The sequence below is a fragment of the Berghia stephanieae genome, chromosome 10 (assembly GCF_034508935.2).
Source record: "Berghia stephanieae isolate SIO BIC M18660-M18661 chromosome 10, UCSD_Bste_1.3, whole genome shotgun sequence".
Classification (NCBI taxonomy): domain Eukaryota; kingdom Metazoa; phylum Mollusca; class Gastropoda; order Nudibranchia; family Aeolidiidae; genus Berghia; species Berghia stephanieae.
In genome coordinates this window covers 17,391,220-17,413,719 of record NC_088369.1, presented here as the reverse complement: position 1 = coordinate 17,413,719, position 22,500 = coordinate 17,391,220, and the positions used below count along the sequence as shown (strand labels likewise).

At 37.4% G+C, this 22,500-nt stretch overlaps 1 protein-coding gene and 1 long non-coding RNA gene across 3 annotated transcripts in view; both read left to right on the top strand.

Moving 5' to 3' along the window:
- Positions 1-22,500, top strand: part of LOC144980742 (carbohydrate sulfotransferase 15-like) — a 130,565-nt gene that overhangs the window by 45,765 nt on the left and 62,300 nt on the right. For both annotated transcript variants that reach the window (XM_078928482.1, XM_078928481.1), the window contains exon 2: positions 4,869-5,017. In XM_078928482.1, the coding sequence (XP_078784608.1) occupies positions 4,870-5,017 (148 nt within the window). In that variant the 5' untranslated portion in view covers position 4,869. The remainder of the gene's footprint in view (positions 1-4,868; positions 5,018-22,500) is intronic.
- LOC144980741 (uncharacterized) lies at positions 7,431-11,726 on the top strand. The gene is made up of 2 exons (XR_013646946.1): positions 7,431-7,939; positions 10,653-11,726. It is a non-coding gene; the product is annotated as an uncharacterized LOC144980741 (long non-coding RNA).

Here is a 22,500-nt window from a genome sequence, read left to right as displayed (position 1 = left end):
CAGATTTTATATTTGCCAAAGTGGGCCAACTAATTTTAGCGTTGTCCAATACAATACAGCTGGGTGCTTCAATGGAGGGCAGCGAACAATATTTAGTCAGTCTTAAAACACCTTTGCATTGACCCCAGAATAATATTCCAGATGATGCAGAGAAGAAAAAATGGATGGCATCCTTTTAAATATCCAGTATCATCACCACCTGCAAGAATAACAATGATTCTCTGTCCAGAACCCATGGGCCTTTTTCGGCTTGAATAATCAGACGTCCAATATTTTTTCGGATGTATATTTACGCTCACCCGGACTCACGCTCACTTGGATGATATCCATATCAAAGTTATCTAGGATTCTGCCACGTCGTTCTACACTGGTGATCTCTCTGTCGTAATTCGATAACGATCTTCTCATGGTTGATTGTGAAATTCCAAAACCAGTGCCGTCCTCTTTAATGACTTATCGATAGATACAAAAAGACTTCTTTTCGCAGCTTTACGAGAGTAAAACCGATAGAGATTCCGTACCGTATCGTGTTTAAGAGCCTAATATGTTTTTAAAACCTTCAAAGGCCCTGTGAAACGTTCATGCATAGACAAAGATTTGTCAAAGTTATAGAGACGTTGTTTTTTAATTTGACAATATTGAATATACAATCACTATTTCAAATGATTTAAAGCGAGAGATTTCATATCAGTCTTTGGTAATTGCGACATGATGTAGAATATGATATGCCATAAATAATAAATTCAAAATTTAATACAAACTACATAAGTGGTATGTTTATAACACTTAAAGCGAATTGTTATTATTTTGGAAAGAAGTATGACGTGAACTCATAATCACTACGTCAGCACAATATACGATATACGATGAATTCATTCATACTTAGTGGTACGTAAATTGTTTTCATTTTTTACAGTGTAAAATCTCTAATTTTATGTCAGCTGTTTTAAAGTAGTTTTTTATAGGTCTTAAAGAAGAAAACTTTTTTAATATGGCATCATTACGGTCCAAAATCTAGATTCAGTTAAGACAAATTGATTCAGAGATTGAGACATATTTTTACAACTTTTGATAGTGGGACAGCTGAGAAAAACCAGAAAAACACGCACCATTAATAAAAAATCTGACCATAATTTTCACAATTTAAACTTATTCCCCTAGTCATCGTGCCTTTTGTTGATATATGGCTGTGTGCACAGATGGACGTACCTATAGTGTGTATCATCTGTGGTGATGATTTTGTATAGTTTGCCTAATCAATGCCTTTGCTGTTGCACACAAATGCAAAACGATGTGTAATTTTAAATAGATATGTATTTTTTTATTCCATTTTGTTGAATGTCAATTTCATTTTGTAAAACATGCATAGATAGTGTGTGCGACTGTTGTGTGTGTCTGTTTGGCTCGGTACGACGAGTGTGTTTATGATTTGACAAGTATATTGTAAAGCGCTTTGAGGCTTTGTCATTTAGCGCTATGAAAGAATATTATTATTATTATTATTATTATTATTATTATTATTATTATTATTATTATTATTATTATTATTATTATTATTATTATTATCATCATCATCATCAATAGAACTGGTTCCTATTTCATTGGAAGTGTAAATCCAACCTTTCGGTGGACTGAATACATACATTGTGTAAATGATCTGGTTTCAGAGTGATGGCATCTTATTTTCTAGTCTAAATAAATGCTGGTCGTCAATAAAGATCATCCATCCTCGCTCTTTTACGTCCCTTAATCCTTAGAATCTGCCTATACATTCTGCTGCTGAAATAGTTATGTCACCTTAATATGATTCAATATGTAACCTATTCATTATTATTAGTACTCCGAAGGACTGGTTACATACACACTTCCAATGATTTAGGAACCAGAAGAGTAGTTGGTGTGACGTCAAGACTTTTACCCCCTATTCCATCTTCATTTAATTTGAGTCCGTTTGACCCCATTCTTGTTTAAATGGGAAATATCGCAATTTTTATTATTGTTTGTTAACACTCTCCTTACCAACCTTAGGAAACATTCGTTACGATCTAAGGAGCGCTTTTATTATGCAGATTTCTTTTGTAAATCACACCATTTAAAGACACATGTTTTATTATAACTATAAAAACGTGACACTATGTTGTATAGTTCATTTTGCTGATCAATATTATGCATAGAATGTATTTGTTCCTCTTCCGTTTGAGTAAGAAAAAAAAATTGTGTTTGGTGAGTGGGAGATTTTGGGAAAAATTCTGAATATGGCTGGTAAAAAAATAATAAAAAATTGAGCTTTATATAGCGCAATATCCACTAAATGTGCTCAAAGCGCTTTACAATGGGTCCCTGGTCAACAGCAACATTTAACATGTAGGACGGGACATGACGCCTGTTAGGCGATATTACAATTTTTCGGACACAGACAACGCTGTTAACGGCCAGGTACTCATTTTACACCTGAGTACGGTGAGAGAATGTGGGTAAAGAGCCTTCTCCAAGGACTCAACTATGCGCCGAGCGCGAGGCTCGAACCCTGGACCTTCCGATCCGAAAGCGAGTGTCATACCACAAGACCACATAGCCGCATAATGTGGTAAGGACAGGGTTAACAAAAGTCGATCTTTAATAACCTATTATTGTACGGCTATGTGGTCTAGTGGTATAACACTCACCTTCTCTCACCGTATTCAGGTGTAAAATGAGTACCTGGCGGTTAACAACGATGTCTCTGTCCGAAAAAAAAAATGAACTATCGCCTAACGGGCGTCATACCCCATCCTGCATGTTAAATGTTGCTCTTGGCTTGGGACATCTTGATTTGAGCACGTTTAATGGATATTGCGCAATAATAAAACTCAATTTTATTTGTAAAGTTGTTTATCATCAGCGTACACATAATATGGTGGTGTAAGTCATGGGAGTTAATAACAGAAGATAGGGGTAGGATATGATAACGGGTAAAGAGAACGATTTCAATGATTGCAACCGTAACTCCATCGTAAAAAGTTAGAAATCTTAGAGTTGTTTGTTTTTTTGATGAAAATGTGTCTATAGATAGTGTGCGCTTGCCTTAAAAACTCACAACATTGCCATACGGAACTATGACGGACCAACACACAAAACTGTGTAACATTGAACGTTTATAGTCTGGTTGATACAGTTTAGTGAGAATTATTCATAAACGAGGATGGCAAAAAAATAATAATATCAAAGACCTGAGAGAGTGACATTTTGTGTGTTGATCCGTTATACTTCCGGATGACAATGTTGTGAGCCTCTTAGCCAAGTGCATACTATCTATAGGACACGCAGGTCAGTGTTCTCCATAAAAGGATGTATGGCGAGCTGTCAAAAATAAAATCAATTGGATTCAATAGTCTGATGTCACGTCGCCCAGCAACGGCGGCCATTGTGGTTCTATACAAAGATAATCGGTACTATTAATTCTTCATGCTGGTTAGAACTTTTCATACTTCTTGTGATCAGAATGTGTAAAAGTCAAAACATGATCAGATTTATAATGGGCTTTTTTTCCCTCTGGATACGCTTTTATGCTCGTCGGAGAAATATCTCATAAGGGCGTCCGCCATTGTTCCGATAGTTTAGAGCCAGTTACTAAGTTACCATGCGTCATTATGGGGGAAGTGACGTTACGACTGTTGAAGCGTATTCGAAACTATCCGATAACTAACGTCACAAAACAGCTCATGATTTCATGATTTCTCTAGTACTGTCTAAAATGGGCCGTTGTAACATGCTTTTCTCTGGTCTGCTTGAAGAGAGTCTCAGAAAGCTACAGTATGTGCAAAATTCAGCTGTTATCGGCCAGGTACTCATTTTACACCTGAGTACGACGAGATAATGTGAGTATAGAGCCTTCTCCAAGGACTCAACTATGCACCGAGCGAGGCTCGAACCCTTGATCTTCCGATCCGAAAGCGAGTGTTATACCACTAGACCGCATAGTCGCACAAAATAAAATCACTTCTTTATGCAGGAGGATTAAATCAATATTAAAGACATTGGATAGAAAATCAATACGCTTCAACAGTCGTAACGTCACTTCCCTCGTAATGACGCATGGTAACTTAGTAACTGACTCTAAACTATCGGAAAAATGGCGGACGCCCTTATGAAATAGTATATCTCCGACGAGCATAAAAGCGTATCCAGAGGGAAAAATAAATCTGATCATGTTTTGATTTTTACACATTCTGATCACAAGACATATGAAAAGTTCTAGCCAGCATGAAGAATAAAAAGTACAGATTTTCTTTGTTTAGAACCATGATGGCCGCCGTTGCTGGGCGAAGTGACATCAGACTATGGAATCCAATTGCATGGGTATTGATGAGAAGAAATGAGATGACCATGCTACTTACTCCCCATTTGGCAACTCTCCACTGGGCTTCCTGTCAAAGCACGGATTGAATACAAAATTTCTTCTACTGTTTTTAAATGAATAAATGGCCTCCCCCCCCCCCCCCCCCCCGCCCCGCACCTCACTATCTTTACAAATAGTTCTAAATTTGAGCTTTTATATATAGCGCAATATCCACTAAACGTGCTCAGAAGGGGGGGGGGGATGCTGTCAAGATTTTTTTTTCTGCCTCCTGATACTGAAATCCAAAAGGACTGGCAGTTTGACGTCATTATTTGGTTTTTGCGCCGCTTAGTGAGTTGTCGTTAGTAGAGCTCATGGAAACAAGTTATTTCATTGGTTGAACAATTGAATACAACTCACGATTCGTTTTCTTTTGTGGCAAAAGACTGGCATTTTGGTCAGTATCAAGCCATAACTTTACGGAGGCCACGGATAAACTCCCTCTCCATGGGCCAAGTGGTTCTGAAGGACTATTTTTTTCTCTCCACAGAATGGTGGCAGGCAGCTCGAAGCGAAGGATGTTCGCAGGAGTTTTGGTGATGGCGTTTTTCACACTCTTTCTACTATCCTATTTCCAACACAGCAACCCATATTTGAAATCCACTGCTTTTCGTATCTTTCAAGATTCACAGCACTGTCGTGAGTACACAGCTACATTTTGCTAATGTTTTAACATTGATTATATTGTTTATTATTGGTAAAATTCTCACTACATCTGTCTGCAGAATATCGATAGTATGCGCTTGGCTAAGAAGCTCACAACATTGCCATCCAAAAGTATAACGGACCAACACACAAAACTATATGTAACCTTAAAGGTTTATAGCCTGGATAATACAGTTTAGTGAGAATTACTCTTAAAGGCGGATGGAAAAAAAAAAAAAACAATAACAAAGACCCGAGTGATGTCAACTTCATTCTATCTATAGAAGGAGCGAAATTGACGTCACTCCGATCTTCGTCATTCTTTAAAGCCAGACATTTTTATGAGTAGTTCTCACTAAATTTATTAATATGACTATAAAAGTTCTCGGCTCCGGTAAACGAATTTTGTTGAATAAACCAAACAAGAAAATAGGACCACTAGAAAATCTAAGACCAATTGGATTCAATAGTCTGATGTCACGCGCCCGGCAACGGCGACCATCTTGGTTCTAAACAAAGAAAATCATTACTTTTTATTCTTCATGCTGGCTAGAACTTATCATTCCCTTTTCATATGCCTTGTGATCAGAATGTGTAAAAGTCAATACATGATCAAATTGATGGGGGTTTTTTCCTAGGGATACGCGTTTAAGCTCGCCGGGGAAATATTTCATACGGCGTCCGCCATTGTTCCGATAGTTTAGAGCCAGTGTTACTAAGTTACCATACGTCATTAGGAAGGAAGTGACATTACGACTGTTGAAGACTATTGGATTCAATAGTCTGGTGTCACGTCGCCCAGCAGCGGCGGCCATCGTGGTTCTAAACAACGAAAATCGGTACTTTTTATTCTTCATGCTGGCTAGAACTAATTTGTCCCGGGTTTAAACTCTATTTGTGTTTAACTTATAGTCCCGGGTTATCTCCCCACCAGTGTCCACCAATATGCGGGTGTTCCAGTTCCCTCCACCTCTAACAGTTTTGGGTTCACTCCCCATTGGTGCCCACAACCCAGAGTCTCTGGCTCACTCCCCAGATGATGATGATGATGATGATGATGATGATGATGATGTTAATAATAATAATAGTAATTATGATTATATATATATTTTTTTTTTGTTTAAAGAGAGTGTAGGCAAGCCTGTCGGCGTGTTCATATTTTTTTAAGTCGCGTGCTGTTTGCTGAAGCAAGACTTTCTTCTTTTCTTAAAAATCATTTTCATTCTATCCCCCCTAATCATTTCCATAGTAGTTGTTGGATTCAATACCAGAATGTAGATAGGAATGATGATATGTATGTATGTATGTATAGATAGAATGCGCTTGGCCAAGGAGTTCACAACATTGCCATCCGGAAGTATAACGGACCAACACACAAACTCTGTGTAACCATGATCTTTTATAGTCTGGTTAATACAGTTTAGTGAGAACAACTCACAAACGCGGATGGCAAAAACAATAACAAAGGCCTGAGTGACGTCATCTGCATACTATCTATATGTGTTTGTATGTACGCTCATTTCTTTTGTATACATGTGTAGAAACAATGTGCAAGCGTGTATGTTCGTGTATGGCTGTGTCTGTATTTGTAAATGTGTTGATGTTCATACCATGAACCAAACTGAGCATTGTTTACCTCACATGAATTGCCTTTAATTTGGACAATAAAGATTATCATTATTATTATTATTATTATTATTATTATTATTATTATTATTATTATTATTATTATTATTATTATTATTATATAATCAGCATTCAAAGGTCATCGTTTGTGTAGACTGATGAGAATAAAGACATTCGAGAAGAAAGTGATAACAAATAATGACATAAGTTGGGCAATTATTTTACGTCGGGGAACGCAAATTATTCTTGGAGAATTGTCATAATACACAACGAATAGCCAATCTTTTTAATTCTTTGCACGATTTCTTTTGCTTCCGTGGTTTGGTGAATTTGGGTTCTAATGCAATGAACTCGGTGTTCTTTATATGGACAAATTGAGAAACTAGATAACATAACAGGCACCGGCGTAAGATAAAGATCTGCTGAAAAAGTATATAGATAGTATGCAGATGACGTCACTCAGGCCTTTGTTATTGTTTTTGCCATCCGCGTTTGTGAGTTGTTCTCACTAAACTCTATTAACCAGACTATAAAAGTTCATGGTTACACAGACTTTGTGTGTTGGTCCGTTATACCTCCGGATGGCAATGTTGTGAACTCCTTGGCCAAGCGCATTCTATCTATATGGACAAATTGAGAAACTAGATAACATAACAGGCACCGGCGTAAGATAAAGATCTGCTGAAAAAGTCAAAGAGAGAAAGAAAAATCAGCCACTCCCAGTCGCAAATATTTTACGTTGGGCAACGCAAATTATTATAAGGCTAGCACTATAGAACAGTAAAGGAAGGTGCCCCAAACGTAAACAAGGTCTAGAAGCACGTGGCAGACCACATGTTCCTGTCTTGACAGCTCACGTTCCAATGTAAATTATAGAAAAAAATAACCTTTAAAATTTGGCTGTTATGTGGCAAAAGAAACACATATTCATAAATACTCGATCACGCGTCAAATAATATCTAAATATTGATTTTTTATTAAACAAATCGTAAAATTTATCAAAAATTACTGTCGGTCTATTTTTAGACCACGGTCAATCTCATTCTCCAAAATCAATGCGCTTGTGTGAACAAAACAAGAACTATTTGAAATCTGGTTTTCGGAATAATTTAGCCATATACAAAGAATTTAAATAAATAACTATTTTATTTGTACGTATTTGTTTTTAACTGACTGAGTATTATCTACAATTTGAACGACAAAAACGGGAGACCTGTTTTGTGCGCAACGTTGTCCGGCTGCTAAAGTTCCTAATCACCAGAAAAGAATGGCAGTCCAACTCATGCAAAGGTAAGATGCCAATTTCAGTGTTTGAGTTTGTAATTTGTATCGATTGGTTTTGAGAGAAGGAAACGATTTAGTTCAATGTTAATCCATAATAGCGTTCGGGTATTTAACTTTGGATGTCTCACCGGCATAATTTTAGAATGCTTTGTTTATTTGTTTTCATTTCACTTCGCAATTTGACTGCTGTCAGTCATTACAAATTACAGTTACAGTTACAGTACAGCTTCACTCGCCGATTCTCACTTACAGAGTTTACGTTTCCTTCACTCATGTCTGCTTCATGCTCATTCAGTGAGTGATTCGAATACTACTCTGTGAGAGAACACACTTTTCGTAATTTATGACATTTTATGGGTAACGTTTACAGTCTAGAACGTGTGTCAGTGTCAGCGTCAGTCATAACTTGACCGAAAAACAAAACAGAAAGGAACAAAAAAAAGAGCAGACACCCCCCTCCTCAGTAGTTGAAATCTCAACAAAAGTTGTTTTTTTAAATCCTCATCTTTCGTGGCGCGTAGCTTTCACCGCTTGTCATATTTTATTGACTCTCGCTCTTTCCTGACCTGATAATAATAATAGATTTCGAAACAGTCTTCATTCTCTCATTATCTATTCATGACTGGAACTGGAAAAGGAACAAGACAAAGGGTCTCTGCCACCGATTTTCAATATCTTGTGTTGTTTGAGGGATTTAAGTTGGTAGCCGTTTTTGCCACATAAGACTTGTTGTTATTGTTTTTGCTGAGAGTCGATGGGATAAGGAATGGCAGAGAGGGAGGAAGGGGTGAAAAAATGAGAATGTCTGGGAAAAGAAAATGTCCCACTCAACCCCTTCTCGCATCTTTGATATTTGGCAGGTGTCAAACTACATGTATGACGTTTTGGATCTTCCAAGCCGTTTCGCCTTATTTGGTCGGTAGCTCTGTGAAAGAAAACATACAATTGTAAAATGCAGGGAGTGCGGTCTGATATTTTCGTCGTCGCTATGATTATTCCCAGACAGGGTCTGCCAATAACGAAAATTGGTTATTCCCAGACCGATAGAGGAAAAAAAAAAACAATATTTTTTTATTTAAAAAAAAAATAAAAACAATTTTAAGAAATTCATGCTCAGAAACGGAACAAGGCCAAACAAAAAAGGATAAAAGAATAGACTCGCTCCAAAAAAAAAAAAAGATTTTAAAAAAAAGGGGGGGGGGGGGGGGGGGGGGGGGGGAGAGGCGATTGAATGAATCTGTGCAGCTAAATGAGCAACGAGTTTCCCTTGGCTCAAGAGGAATGAAAATGAAAAAAACTGTGTTTAAGTTTTTGTATGAGTGTTGTGGGGGGTCGTGGGGTTTTGTTACAGTTTTATACTTATAGATAGAATGCGGTTGGCCAAGGAGTTCACAACATTGCCATCCGGAAGTATAACGGACCAACACACAAACTCTGTGTAACCATGAACTTTTATAGTCTGGTTAATACAGTTTAGTGAGAACAACTCACAAACGCGGATGGCAAAAACAATAACAAAGGCCTGAGTGACGTCATCTGCATACTATCTATACACATCCCTGTTAGTTCAATCTATTTTGGGGGTAATGATCAAGTGGGGCCTGGTCCCACAACTCTTTACGGATTTACCTTGGATTGAAATGAAAACTAAACCTCTCTGATTACTTTAGATTACCTAATTTTATTTCATACGTTTTTTTATGAAGAAGAAGCTTTTTAGGATTTTGTAATTCATAGGAAACACCATGATATGTGACATGATGTCTTATCTAAATTTTGCCTGAGGAATGATAAGCCAACAATTTTGAAAAGCTCTCTCTATTGATCGAATTATCAAAAATTTTATTTGTGATCAGATATTTTATTTGACTTTAAAGTGAAATCTAGAGGCATTAAAAAATATTCAATGTTTATTAGACTTTTCTTATGTGATCAAAAAGTTAAATACAGGAAATACTGATCAAATGAGTTCACCAGAAGGTAAATAAAAGCCCATTTTTTAAAAGCTAATCGACATTGGTTATGTAATCTTGCCTTCATGATCATAAATCTCTGATAAAATTAGACCTGACACAACGGTTTTAGTTTTAACAACCTAGTGGTATCTGAGTTCCAGGTCCATTATGTTTTCTAATGTTTTTATTGAATATAAGCAAACCATTAAGAAATAGGTCATGTCTATATATTCAACATTGAATGGTATTTCTTCTTACATTGAAATAAGTGGTTCTTTAGAGTAATAAGGCTCATGGAACTGGAGTTATTCCTGTTTCTGTAACATGAAGCAACAGACCTTAAATAGTGCTTGATAACTTTCTTTAAACAATAAATGGTATTTCATCTTACTTTGAAATAATTGGTCCTTTAGAGTCATAAGGCTCATGGAACTGGAGTTTTTCCTGTAACATGAAGCAACAGACTGTAACAAGTGCTTGATGAACTCTGAATAAGTTGCACATTTACATTTTACTTGTAGAGTTAGATCCAGTTATTCATTCAAACATTGCTATCTTAATTTCAAATTGGCATTTAATTAATAATAATAAATATAAAGTTAAATAAATCCAATGATAATAATTGATAAAATAAGATAATTATAACTTTTATTCATTGGTTGGTCCATATGAATTTTACTTTATGATTTTGTGTGAGATGATATTGCTTTTTATGGGACCATGGGAAAATGGTTTAGGATGCCATGCTTATCTTTTTTTTTCAGATCTAAATAACATTACAACAAGAATGAGTCTCTGCATTCCTTTAATTGTTCTGGAAGCATTGGCCTGCCTATACCATGGGAATTAAACAATTTATATTCAGGAAGAAGTATCATTATTATTATTATTATCATCATCATCATCATTGAGTCATATCCTTCAAGATTATCAAAATGGCTTTCATTTGTTACTGTATCTTATAGAGTTCCTCATATATCATTATGGACCCTTCTATGTTTTTTTAATGGAATTAATGTTTTTATTCTATATTCTTCATAAAACCTCTCAGCTTTATTGACCTACCAAGTATAATCTAGAGACTAGAGAGCGGTGATTGAGAGAACAGGACCATATTTTGCTTTCGAGCGTTTCTTAATTTTAAAAGCAGCTTACTGTAGTTTGTAAAGATTTTAAAAAACTTTTTTCTAATGACAGCGTCTAATACACGTTAAAACCAATGCATTTCTATCCCGTTGTAATTTTTGGCAGTGGTATCTCCATTTTAATGGTATTGGCTCCTGTTTCTTTATACAAATGCCCTGTGAGCTTGTTATACACTCGAAAGAAACATTTACATAGGGAAGTCAAGAAGAATATAGCAAAAGAAACCTGCTTCCTTGGTTATGAATAAGAAATTTAAAAAGAAATAGGCAAATATCTCTTTATCTTGTCTACCATTTAACTTTCTAATTATTTTTAAAAGTTTATTATATCCTTTTCTATATTTATAATTTAATTTATCAACAAGATAAGAGTACTGATGAATCTATTTATGTAGCTGATTTGTAATGGTAGTAGAATTTGATAGATGGGACCATGTGATGTTGCATATCAGAACCTTTCTTAATCAAAGCTTTTGCTAAGGCTCTTAAATCACAGATTTAAAAAAATGGAACTACACAGTTTCAGTAATAATTATCAATTTTCTTTATTTTTTTTCTTTCTCTTTCACAGGATGAGAATACAAGCATACCTTTATAATGGAGAAACATCTTATCTATATTTTTAAAAATGATTTTCAGTTTGAATAACATGAATATGAATGAAATGACAATAAAAGTGATATAAATTTATAATCTGCTTTTAATTTATTTCGATTTCACAAGTTGTGTTATGGCCCTCAGATACGGCAGGACGGGTGAGACTGAGAACCAGTCCTCACAATAGCACTAGAGGTCTTGTATGCAAGATGTGATTTCCATTGATGCAGTTTAAAGACTGTCCTGTTTTATTCATTCTGGTGCACGCTGTAGGTTTTTTGGGGTTTTTTTTTTTTGTTTCTTGTTTTAAAGAAAGATTCTTTGGGCTTTTTTCTTCAATCTAAGACTTGATTGAATTCTGACTCAATGCAAATCAACTTTGTTCCAACTCCAACTCCTCAATTTCAAATTACAATGAACTTGTGCGCCCTTCCTTCTCTGTTAACCTACAGGTTATTGGATATGTAAGTTTAATACATTTACGTCTACCACAATGATAGACTAGCAATTTATCTAATATCTTGCATTCGTCTTTTGTAATAACTTTTCATTCTGGGTTACACATGAAAGTTAGCAATGCCGGGTTACAAAAGTATTTTGATATTAAAAAGATCATCATCCTAACATTCTAATCTTAATCTTTGTCATCTTACTTTTTTTTTTATATGTTGCCAGGTGTAAGACTTATTAATTTTGCAAGTCATCATCATCATAGCTTGTCGCACCAACACCAAACTCACTCCACAGCATTGGGGAGCAGACTCTTAGGTCATGGTCAGTGCAGCTGAGCCCATCCTGGCATTCTCTAAGGATGTCTGCTCTGGGCATTCACATGTACACAAGCTAGTCTCAGCCAGCCCCCACTTTTTCATGCCACCAGTTGTTCTCACAAGTTTTGCCCGTGCTGTGTTCAGTGTTACCAATTCATTCCTGGGGAGCTCGGTTCCGTAGGACAGTTCTTCTCTCGGATCTCCAACAGCTTCATTTGCATGATTGTCCCACTCTGTGTGGAAATCCTGTATACAGCTGCATGGTCAGGGTTGATGCTTTCTTCCGTCATGAAGCTCTTTCTCGACTTCAGTCTACTTTTTATTGGGCTGTGGTCATGTTGGGGGTGCCTTGGGTCCATTTTCTGTTTATATTTCTGGGCTTTGGAAGCAGTGGCTCTTCGAATGTGGGGAGGTGCAATGCCAGCCAGCCGATGGAGGACTGGAACTGCAGTCGGTTTCAAGTTACTCTAATGATCCGGCAGGTGTTATTTTGACATGGCAGGATCTTACTCAGACTGGTGAGACCTTTTCGGCTGTTGAATAGCAGAGGGCTAGTATGGTTGTCCTGACTGTTTTCTGATCTGCTCCCCGTGTAAGTTTTTCTTCTCTTTTCTTAGGAAGTTGTTTCTTTTGGCCACCTTTGCTTTTGTTTTCTTTGCGTTCTGAGAAAAGGACATTGTGCGGTTTACGGTAACACCGAGGTACACGGGGAATGTGTTGTTCTCCAATATGTCCCCATTCCAGGAGATGTTCAGTTTCCTGTTTTCTTTAGACTTGGCGGCTCTTTATATGGAAAGCACACTCTTGAGTTTTTCCTGGGTTAGCATTTTGTGAGTTCTTTAAATGTGGGCTCAGAGAGTGGCTCCAGGACATCCGTTAGTCTCTCCTCAATGGTCTTGAAATCAGAGGCCTGGGACGCGAGACACAGATCATCAGCATATAGAAACCCTGGATGTTCTCGAACTGAGGTTGGTCATTGGTATAAACGTTGAAAAGGATAGGTGCAATTACCGATCCTTGAGGGAGTCCGTTCTTTTGTGATCTGCTTTTCTTCCCATCCATTTCCACAAAAAAGTGATGGTTTGACATAAGGGATTTTATTATTGCAACTATTTTTGTGTTACGAGTTACCCTTGCAACCTTTAGGAGCAGTTTCCTGTGATTTACTGTGTCATAGGCAGCTGCCAGGTCCACGAACACAGTTCATGTAATTTGTTTGTTCTCGTAGAGATGACTGATCCTACCTCAATGGCGATTGGTCCGGATTGTGATTTTGGTATGGGGTTGCCGACAGTTTTTGACATGGCTGGAAGACACAAATGCAGGGTCTGGGTTGTAACCTGTTCTCCAGCGAGCGCTTGAAAAGGATGATTCATGCGTCATAGAAGAGTGTCAGATTATATTGGTCAGCCCATTCCTCAACAGTATCTACATCTTCGTTGTTCTCATTGTATCCCCATTTGGTGCTGTGGCTGTTAAAGTCACCTATCACAATCATTGGTTTCTCACTAGTGGTGGATGTAACTGGCCACTTGAATGGCGTTGGTGGAGGTTTGTTGACAGATATCACATTGAAGTGTCTGCCTTCAATTCTGAGAATTTCCACCTCACTTACTGTCATGTCCTGGTTGTATGTCACTATTGATTTGTCTTTGACTTTGATGTAGTTAACGCTACCGTGAATGTTGCTTTCATGTTGTATGACTAAATGCATGCCAGGGATGTTTAGTGCCACGGTCTTGTGCGTCTCTTGTAGACAGAGTTGCGTCGCTGGAGGCCGATTGCTACAACACACACAACACCAACATTTTGCAAGTATCTTTAACACTTTTACCATTAAACGATGATATTGACAACAACAATAATAATAACTATTATTATTATTATTATTATTATTATTATTATTATTATTATTATTATTATTATTATTATATTGTTATTAATAATGATATTAGTAGTAGAGGTCTAGTAGTAGAAATAGTAACAGTTGGACCAAGTACATAAATATGAATATTTATACAGCGCATTTCAACAGATTCAGATAGCCGTGAGCAATGCGCTTCACAATGTTTCATATTTATCCCCCCCCCCCCCCCCCCCCCCCACTTCAACAAGCCGTATGGAACCATATTTCTTTGTCATACAGCCTGTTAAGCGACCCTTGTGTACTAAACCTGTCACTACCCGTCATTTCTGTAGCCAGATACTCATTCAATCGAGTGGGGTAAGCGGTAAAGTGCCTTAGCCAGGGAAACAAACGCGGGGACCACAATTTTTCACGATTAGTCATCCATCCTATTACTGATCACACTTAGCATTGGCATTGCTCGACTTTTGTGACAAGACGAAAACCGTACCGCTGAGCCATACGGTCCGTTAGTTCAGTCTAGTTTTGTGGTATCAGTGGTTATAATACAGTAGTGGTAGTGCAGTTATAGTAGAAGTACGTAGTAGTAGTCTTCTGTTCAAAATGGTCATCTGAGCGAAGAGATAGGAGATAGATTCGAATTTACTCTCTTCATTGCATTGACCGTATGCTTTGACTTTGATCATTTGATACGCTGTAAAAAAAAAAAAAAAAGTACGGTCCACCTTAACCAAAAACAAGCAACAATCTTAGTTTCCCTGAACATAGATATGGTTTTGTTTACGGGAAGAGGGGGAACCATGATTATGGTTTTCCTACAAAATAAAAGGAGCATTTGGGCTATAAATAATATGATCGTGGCCTCCCTAGCTATCTCAGGCTCGGAGATAAACAGCTGGAATTTATTCACGACCAGCTTCAGTTTGCTGCCTTAGCAACATGTAAACAAAAAGTTGGTTGGATGCGCATGACATTACTAAAGGTCAACTGCAGCATAGTTCGGGTCATTTATAAAAAAAATCTGGGTCACGTTTGACGTCAAATGTTATTGTTTATATATGGGGCACCTTCCTTTACTCTTCTATTCAGTATCTGATACTGAATAGTGGTTTTGCACTATTCAGTATCAGATACTGAATAGCGGTTTTCCACTATTCAGTATCTGATACTGAATAGTGGTTTTGTACTATTCAGTATCTGACACTGAATAGTGGTTTTGCACTATAATACGGTGTTTTTTTTCTGAAACCTGACAAAGTTATGGGAAGAGGGCAGCTGTGGGAGTAAATCTGGGACTCAGAGAAGTGTACACCTGTGGGGAGTGAACCGGGACTGGGTTTCGTCGGGCTTCGTAATAAAAAGCAATTACTTTTTTACGAAACCGACGACACCTGGCAATATCCGGCAAAGTTATGGGAGGTATGCAGCAGCGTGTATGTGTGTGTAAGGGGGGGGGGGGGGGGGGGGCGAGAGGAGGGGATGAACCTGAGATTCAGGGAAGTGTACACCAGTGGGGAGTGAACCTGGGACTCTGGGTTTTGTAAAACAGCAATAACAAAATGGGGGAGGGGGGGGGGGGGGGGTTACGTTTTTACGAAACCCGACAATATGCGGCAAAGTTATGGAAAGTAGGCAAAGCGTGGAGACTGAACCTGAGACAGTGAAGTGTACACCAGTGGGGAGTGAACCTGAGACTATGGTTTTCGGCGGCCTTCAGCTAATTTCATATAAAAGCAATTACTTTTTTAACGAAACCCAACGAAACCTGGCAATATCCGACAAAGTTATGGGTAGTAGGCAACAGTGGGGAGTGAACCTGAGATCCATGGAAATGTACACCAGTGGGGAGTGAACCTGGGTCTGGGTTTCGGCGGGTTTTGTAAAAAAAAAAAAGCAATTACTTTTTTGTTTACGAAATGCGCCAAATCCCAACAGAATGGGGCAAAGTTATGGAAAGTAGGCAAATAATGGGGAGTGAACCTGAGACTAAGGGAAGTGCACACCAGTGGGAAGTGAACCTGAGACTATGGTTTTTGGCGGTTTTCAGCTAGTTTCACATAAAAGCAATTACCTTTTTACGAAACCTGGCAATATCCGACAAAGTTATGGGAAGTAGGCAACAGTGGGGAGGGAACTTGAGATTCATGGAAGTGTACACCAGTGGGGAGTGAACCTGGGTCTGGATTTCGGCGGGTTTTGTAAAAAAAAAGCAATTACTTTTTGTTTACGAATTGCCAACAAAATGGGGCAAAGTTATGGAAAGTAGGCAAATAATGGGGAGTGAACCTGAGACTAAGGGAAGTGTACACCAGTGGGGAGTGAACCTGAGACTATGGTTTTCGGCGGGTTTCAGTGCGATTCACATAAAAGCAATTACTTTTTTACGAAACCCGGCAATATCCGACAAAGTTATGGGAAGTAGGCAACAGTGGGGAGTGAACCTGAGATTCATGGAAGTGTATACCAGTGGGGAGTAAACCTGGGATTATGGTTTTCGGTGGGTTTCAGCAAGTTTCATATAAAAGCAATTGCCTTTTTACGAAACCCGACGAAAACCTGGCAATATCGGAGAAAGTTATGGGTAGTAGGCAACAGTGGGGCGTGAACCTGAGATTCGGGGAAGTGTACACTAGTGGGGAGTGAACCTGGGACTGGGTTTTGGCGGGTTTTGAAAAAAAAAACAAAAGCAATCACTTTTTGTTTACGAAATGCACCAAATCCCAACAAAATGGGGCAAAGTTATGGAAAGTAGGGAAATAATGGGGAGTGAACCTGAGACTAAGGGAAGTGTACACCAGTGGGGAGTGAACCTGAGACTATGGTTTTCGGCGGGTTTCAGTGCGATTCACATAAAAGCAATTACTTTTTTACGAATCCCAGCAATATCCGACAAAGTTATGGGAAGTAGGCAACAGTGGGGAGTGAACCTGAGATTCATGGAAGTGTACACCAGTGGGGAGTGAACCTGAGACTATGGTTTTCGGCAGGTTTCAGCTAGTTTCACATAAAAGCAATTACCTTTATACGAAACCTGGCAATATCCGACAAAGTTATGGGAAGTAAGCAACATTGGGGGGTTAACTTGAGATTCATGGAAGTGTACACCAGTAGGGAGTGAACCTGAGACTCTGGTTTTCGGCGGGTTTCAGCGAGTTTCATATAAAAGCAATTACTTTTTTACGAAACCCGACGAAACTGGCAATATCCGACAAACTTATTGAAGTAGGCAACAGTGGGGGGTGATCCTGAGATTCAGGGAAGTGTACACTTGTGGGGAGTGAACCTGGGACTCTGGATTTTGTAAAAAAGCAATACCAAGGGGGAGGGGGAATTACTTTTTTACGAAACTCGCCAAAACCCGACAAAGTTATGGGAAGCAGGCAGCAGTGGGGAATGAATCTGGGATTCGGACACCGATGGGGATTGAACCTGGGACTGCGAGAGGCTGATACCAGTGGACAGTGAGCTCAGAATGTACTTTTATTTCGAAACCTACCGAAATTGTCAAAAGTTATGGGAAGTGGGCACCATTGGGCAATGAACCAGGACTCAGGGAAGTGCACACCGGTTGGGAGTGAACCTGGGACTGGGAGAAGAGGATATTAGTGGAAATGAACCTGGGACTATGGAAGATGGATGCCAGTGGGAAATGAAGCCGGACTATGGGAGTTGGGTACCAGACAAGAATGAAGCAATTCCTTTTTTACGAAACCCGCCAAAACCCGTCGAAAAACCATAGTCTCGGGTTTACTCCCCAATAGTGTACAGTTCTCTGAGTCTCGGGTTTACTCCCCCACTGTTGCCTACTTTCTTTCCATAACTTTGTCGGATATTGTCGGGTTTCTTAAAAAAAGTAATTGCTTTTTTTTTTACGAAACCCAGTCCCAGGTTCACTCCCCACTGCTGCCTACTTCCCATAACTTTGTCGGGTTTCGGCGTGTTTCGTAAAAAAAGAAACACCCCTAAAAATACCACATGTATTCAGTAAATAGATGTCAATTGTAGTCTAATATTCAGTATCTATTTAAATTTATTATTATTATTATTATTATTATTATTATTATTATTATTATTATTATTATTATTATTATTATTATTATTATTATTATTATTACTATTATTATTATTATTATTATTATTATTATTATTATTGTTATTATTATTATTATTATTATTATTATTATTATTATTATTATTATTATTATTATTATTATTATTATTATTATTATTATTATTATTATTATTATTATTATTATTATTATTATTATTACACGTAAATTTTAATATAATACGGCAATTAATTCACGGAAGTACATCGCTCAATTAAAAATGGCAGAAAGGCTGTTCACATATTTATAATGAATCGGGTTTGTCTAAGATGACAAAACAAAAAAAAAAACAAAACAAACAAACAAACAACAACAACAACAACAACAACAACAACAACAACAACAACAACAACAACAACAACAACAACAACAACAACAACAACAACAACAACAACAACAACAACAACAACAAATGAGACAAACAGAAAAAAGCAAGATTTTAAAAAGTAATAAACAATAGAAGAGCAAATCAATGAAAAACAACAACGAGATTATAACACATAAAAGATATTCGTAATAAATCGATAACTGATTAAATTACTCCAACTACTTGATTTTTAAAAAAATAATCATAATCATAATAATGATGATGATGACGATTACAACAACAAAAATAATAATAATAATAATAGTATGTAAGTAGAAATAATAATAATAATATTAATAATAATAATAATAATAATAATAATAATAATAATAATAATAATAATAATAATAATAATAATAATAATAATAATAATAACAACAATAATAATAATAAAAATAAAAGAACAATAGTATAATATCAACATTAAAGTATATTACAAGCAAATAAAATTATTAAAACAAAAGTTTTAATAGACAGAAGGAATTTTAAAAATATTGGGGGAAAAAAAAAAAGTTCTCCCTGCTGGGATTTGAACTCTCGAACCTTAAGCTCAGAGTCAAACAGCTTATATCCACCAACGATGGTGGCACTGAATATTTAGTGACATTTAATCATGTCTATTTAGACATTTAAAAATGTATTTGACTGCCACTTTTACTTTGTTATTTTGATCTATGTTAATAGCAGGAATTAAAAAATTACGATCAAAATATTTTTGCAACTTTGAATCGGGCTGTCAGTTACTGCACGTGTTCAATCTGGAAGTCGGTCAGCAGTTTATTTACATTCAACCGAGATTGTCGCACTTTTCACTCTCTCTATAAAAAAAAGAGTTCCTTGCGGATACTGAATAGTGGCAAAGCACTATTCAGTATCTGATACTGAATAACCACTTCCTTATTATAAGGCTAGCACTATTCAGTATCTGATACTGAATAGTGGTTTTGCACTATTCAGTATCAGATACTGAATAGCGGTTTTCCACTATTCAGTATCTGATACTGAATAGTGGTTTTGCACTATTCAGTATCTGATACTGAATAGTGGTTTTGCACTATTCAGTATCTGATACTGAATAGTGGTTTTGCACTATTCAGTATCTGACACTGAATGGTGGTTTTGCACTATAATACGGTGGTTTTTTTTCCGAAACCCGACAAAGTTATGGGAAGAGGGCAGCTGTGGGAGTGAATCTCGGACTCAGAGAAGTGTACAACAGTGGGGAGTGAACCTGGGACTGGGTTTCAGCGGGTTTCGTAATAAAAAGCCGGACGACACCTGGCAATATCCGACAAAGTTATGGGACGTAGGCAGCAGCGTGTGTGTGTGTGTGTGTAGAGGCTGAGGGGGGGGGGGGGGAGGGGGGGTGAACCTGAGATTCAGGGAAGTGTACACCAGTGGGGAGTGAACCTGGGACTCTGGGTTTTATAAAAAAGCAATAACAAATTGGGGGGGGGGGATTACTTTTGTACGAAACCCGACAATATGCGGCAAAGAAGTGGAAAGTAGGCAACGCATGGGGAGTGAACCTGGGACTCAGTGAAGTGTACACCAGTGGGGAGTGAACCTGAGACTATGGTTTTCGGCGAGCTTCAGCTAGTTTCATATAAAATCAATTACTTTTTTACAAAACCCGACGAAACCTTGCAATATCCAAGAAAGTTATGGGTAGTAGGCAACAGTGGGGAGTGAACCTGAGATTCGGGGAAGTGTACACCAGTGGGGAGTGAACCTGGGACTGGGTTTCGGCGGATTTTGTTATTTTAAAAAAGCAATTACTTTTTGTTTACGAAATGCGCCAAATGCCACCAAATTGGGGCAAAGTTATGGAAAGTAAGCAAATAATGGGGACTGAACCTGAGACTCAGGGAAGTGTACACCAGTAGGGAGTGAACCTGAGACTCTGGGTTTAGGCGAATTTCAGCGAGTTTCATATATAAGCAATTACTTTTTATGAAACCCGATGAAACCTGGCAATATCCGACAAAGTTATTGAAGTAGGCAGTAGTGGGGGGTGAACCTGAGATTCATGGAAGTATACACATGTGGGGAGTGAACCTGAGACTCTGGTTTTCGGCGGGTTTCAGCGAGTTTCATATAAATGCAATTAATTTTATACGAAACCGGCAATATCCGACAAAGTTATGGGAGATTCAGGGAAGTGTACGCCAGTGGGGAGTGAACCTGAGACTCTGGTTTTCAGCGTGCTTCACTGAGTTTCATATAAAAGCAATTACTCTTTTACGAAACCCGACGAAACCTGGCAATATCCGACAAAGTTATTGAAGTAGGCAACAGTGGGGGCTGAACCTGAGATTCAGGGAAGTGTACACTTGTGGGGAGTGAACCTGGGACTCTGGATATTGTAAAAAGACAATACCAAGGGGGAGGGGGAATTACTGTTTTACGAAACCCGCCAAAACCCGACAAAGTTTTGGGAAGCAGGCAGCAGTGGGGAGTGAATCTGGGATTTGGACACAGATGAGGATTGAACCTGGGACTGCGAGAGGCTGATACCAGTGGACAGTGAGCTCAGAATGTACTTTTATTTCGAAACCTACCGAAATTATCAAAAGTTATGGGAAGTGGGCACCATTGGGCAATGAACCGGGACTCAGGGAAGTGCACACCGGTTGAGAGTGAACCTGGGACTGTGAGAAGAGGATATCAGTGGAAATGAACCTGGGACTATGGGAGTTGGGTACCAGACGAGAATGAAGCAATTACTTTTTTTACGAAACCCGCCAAAACCCACCGAAAAACCATAGACTTAGGTTTACTCCCCAATAGTGTACACTTCCCTGAGTCTCAGGTTCACTCCCCCACTGTTGCCTACTTTCTTTCCATAACTTTGTTGGATATTGTTGGGTTTCGTAAAAAAGTAATTGCTTTTTTGTTACGAAACCCAGTCCCAGGTTCACTCCCCAATGGTGTACACTTCCCTGAGTCCCAGGTTCACTCCCCACTGCTGCCTGCTTCCCCTAACTTTGTCAGGTTTCGGCGTGTTTCGGCAGGTTTCAGGTTTCGTAAAAAAAGAAACACCCCTAAAAATACCACGTGTATTCAGTAAATAGATGTCAATTGTAGTCTAATATTCAGTATCTGTTTAAATTATTATTATTATTATTATTATTATTATTATTATTATTATTATTATTATTATTATTATTATTATTATTATTATTATTATTATTATTATTATTATTATTATCATCATTATTATTATTATTATTATTATTATTATTATTATTATTATTATTACTATTATTATTATTATTATTTATTATTATTATTATTATTATTATTATATTATTATTATTATTATTATTATTATTATTATTATTATTATTATTATTATTATTATTATCACGTAAATTTTAATATAATACTGCAATTAATTCACGGAAGTACATCATTCAATTAAAAATGGCAGAAAGTCTGGCCACATATTTAATGAATCGGGATTGTCTTAGATGACAAAACAAACAAACAAACAAAAACAACAACAAGAACAACAACAACAACAAATATGACAAACAGAAAAAAGCAAGATTTTAAAAAGTAATGAACAATAGAAGAGCACATCAATGAAAAACAACAACGAGATTATAACACATAAAAGATATTCGTAATAAATCGATAACTGATTAAATAACTCCTACTACTTGATTTAAAAATCATAATCATAATAATGATGACGATTACAACAACAACAATAATAATAATAGTAAGTAGAAATAATAATAATAATAATAAT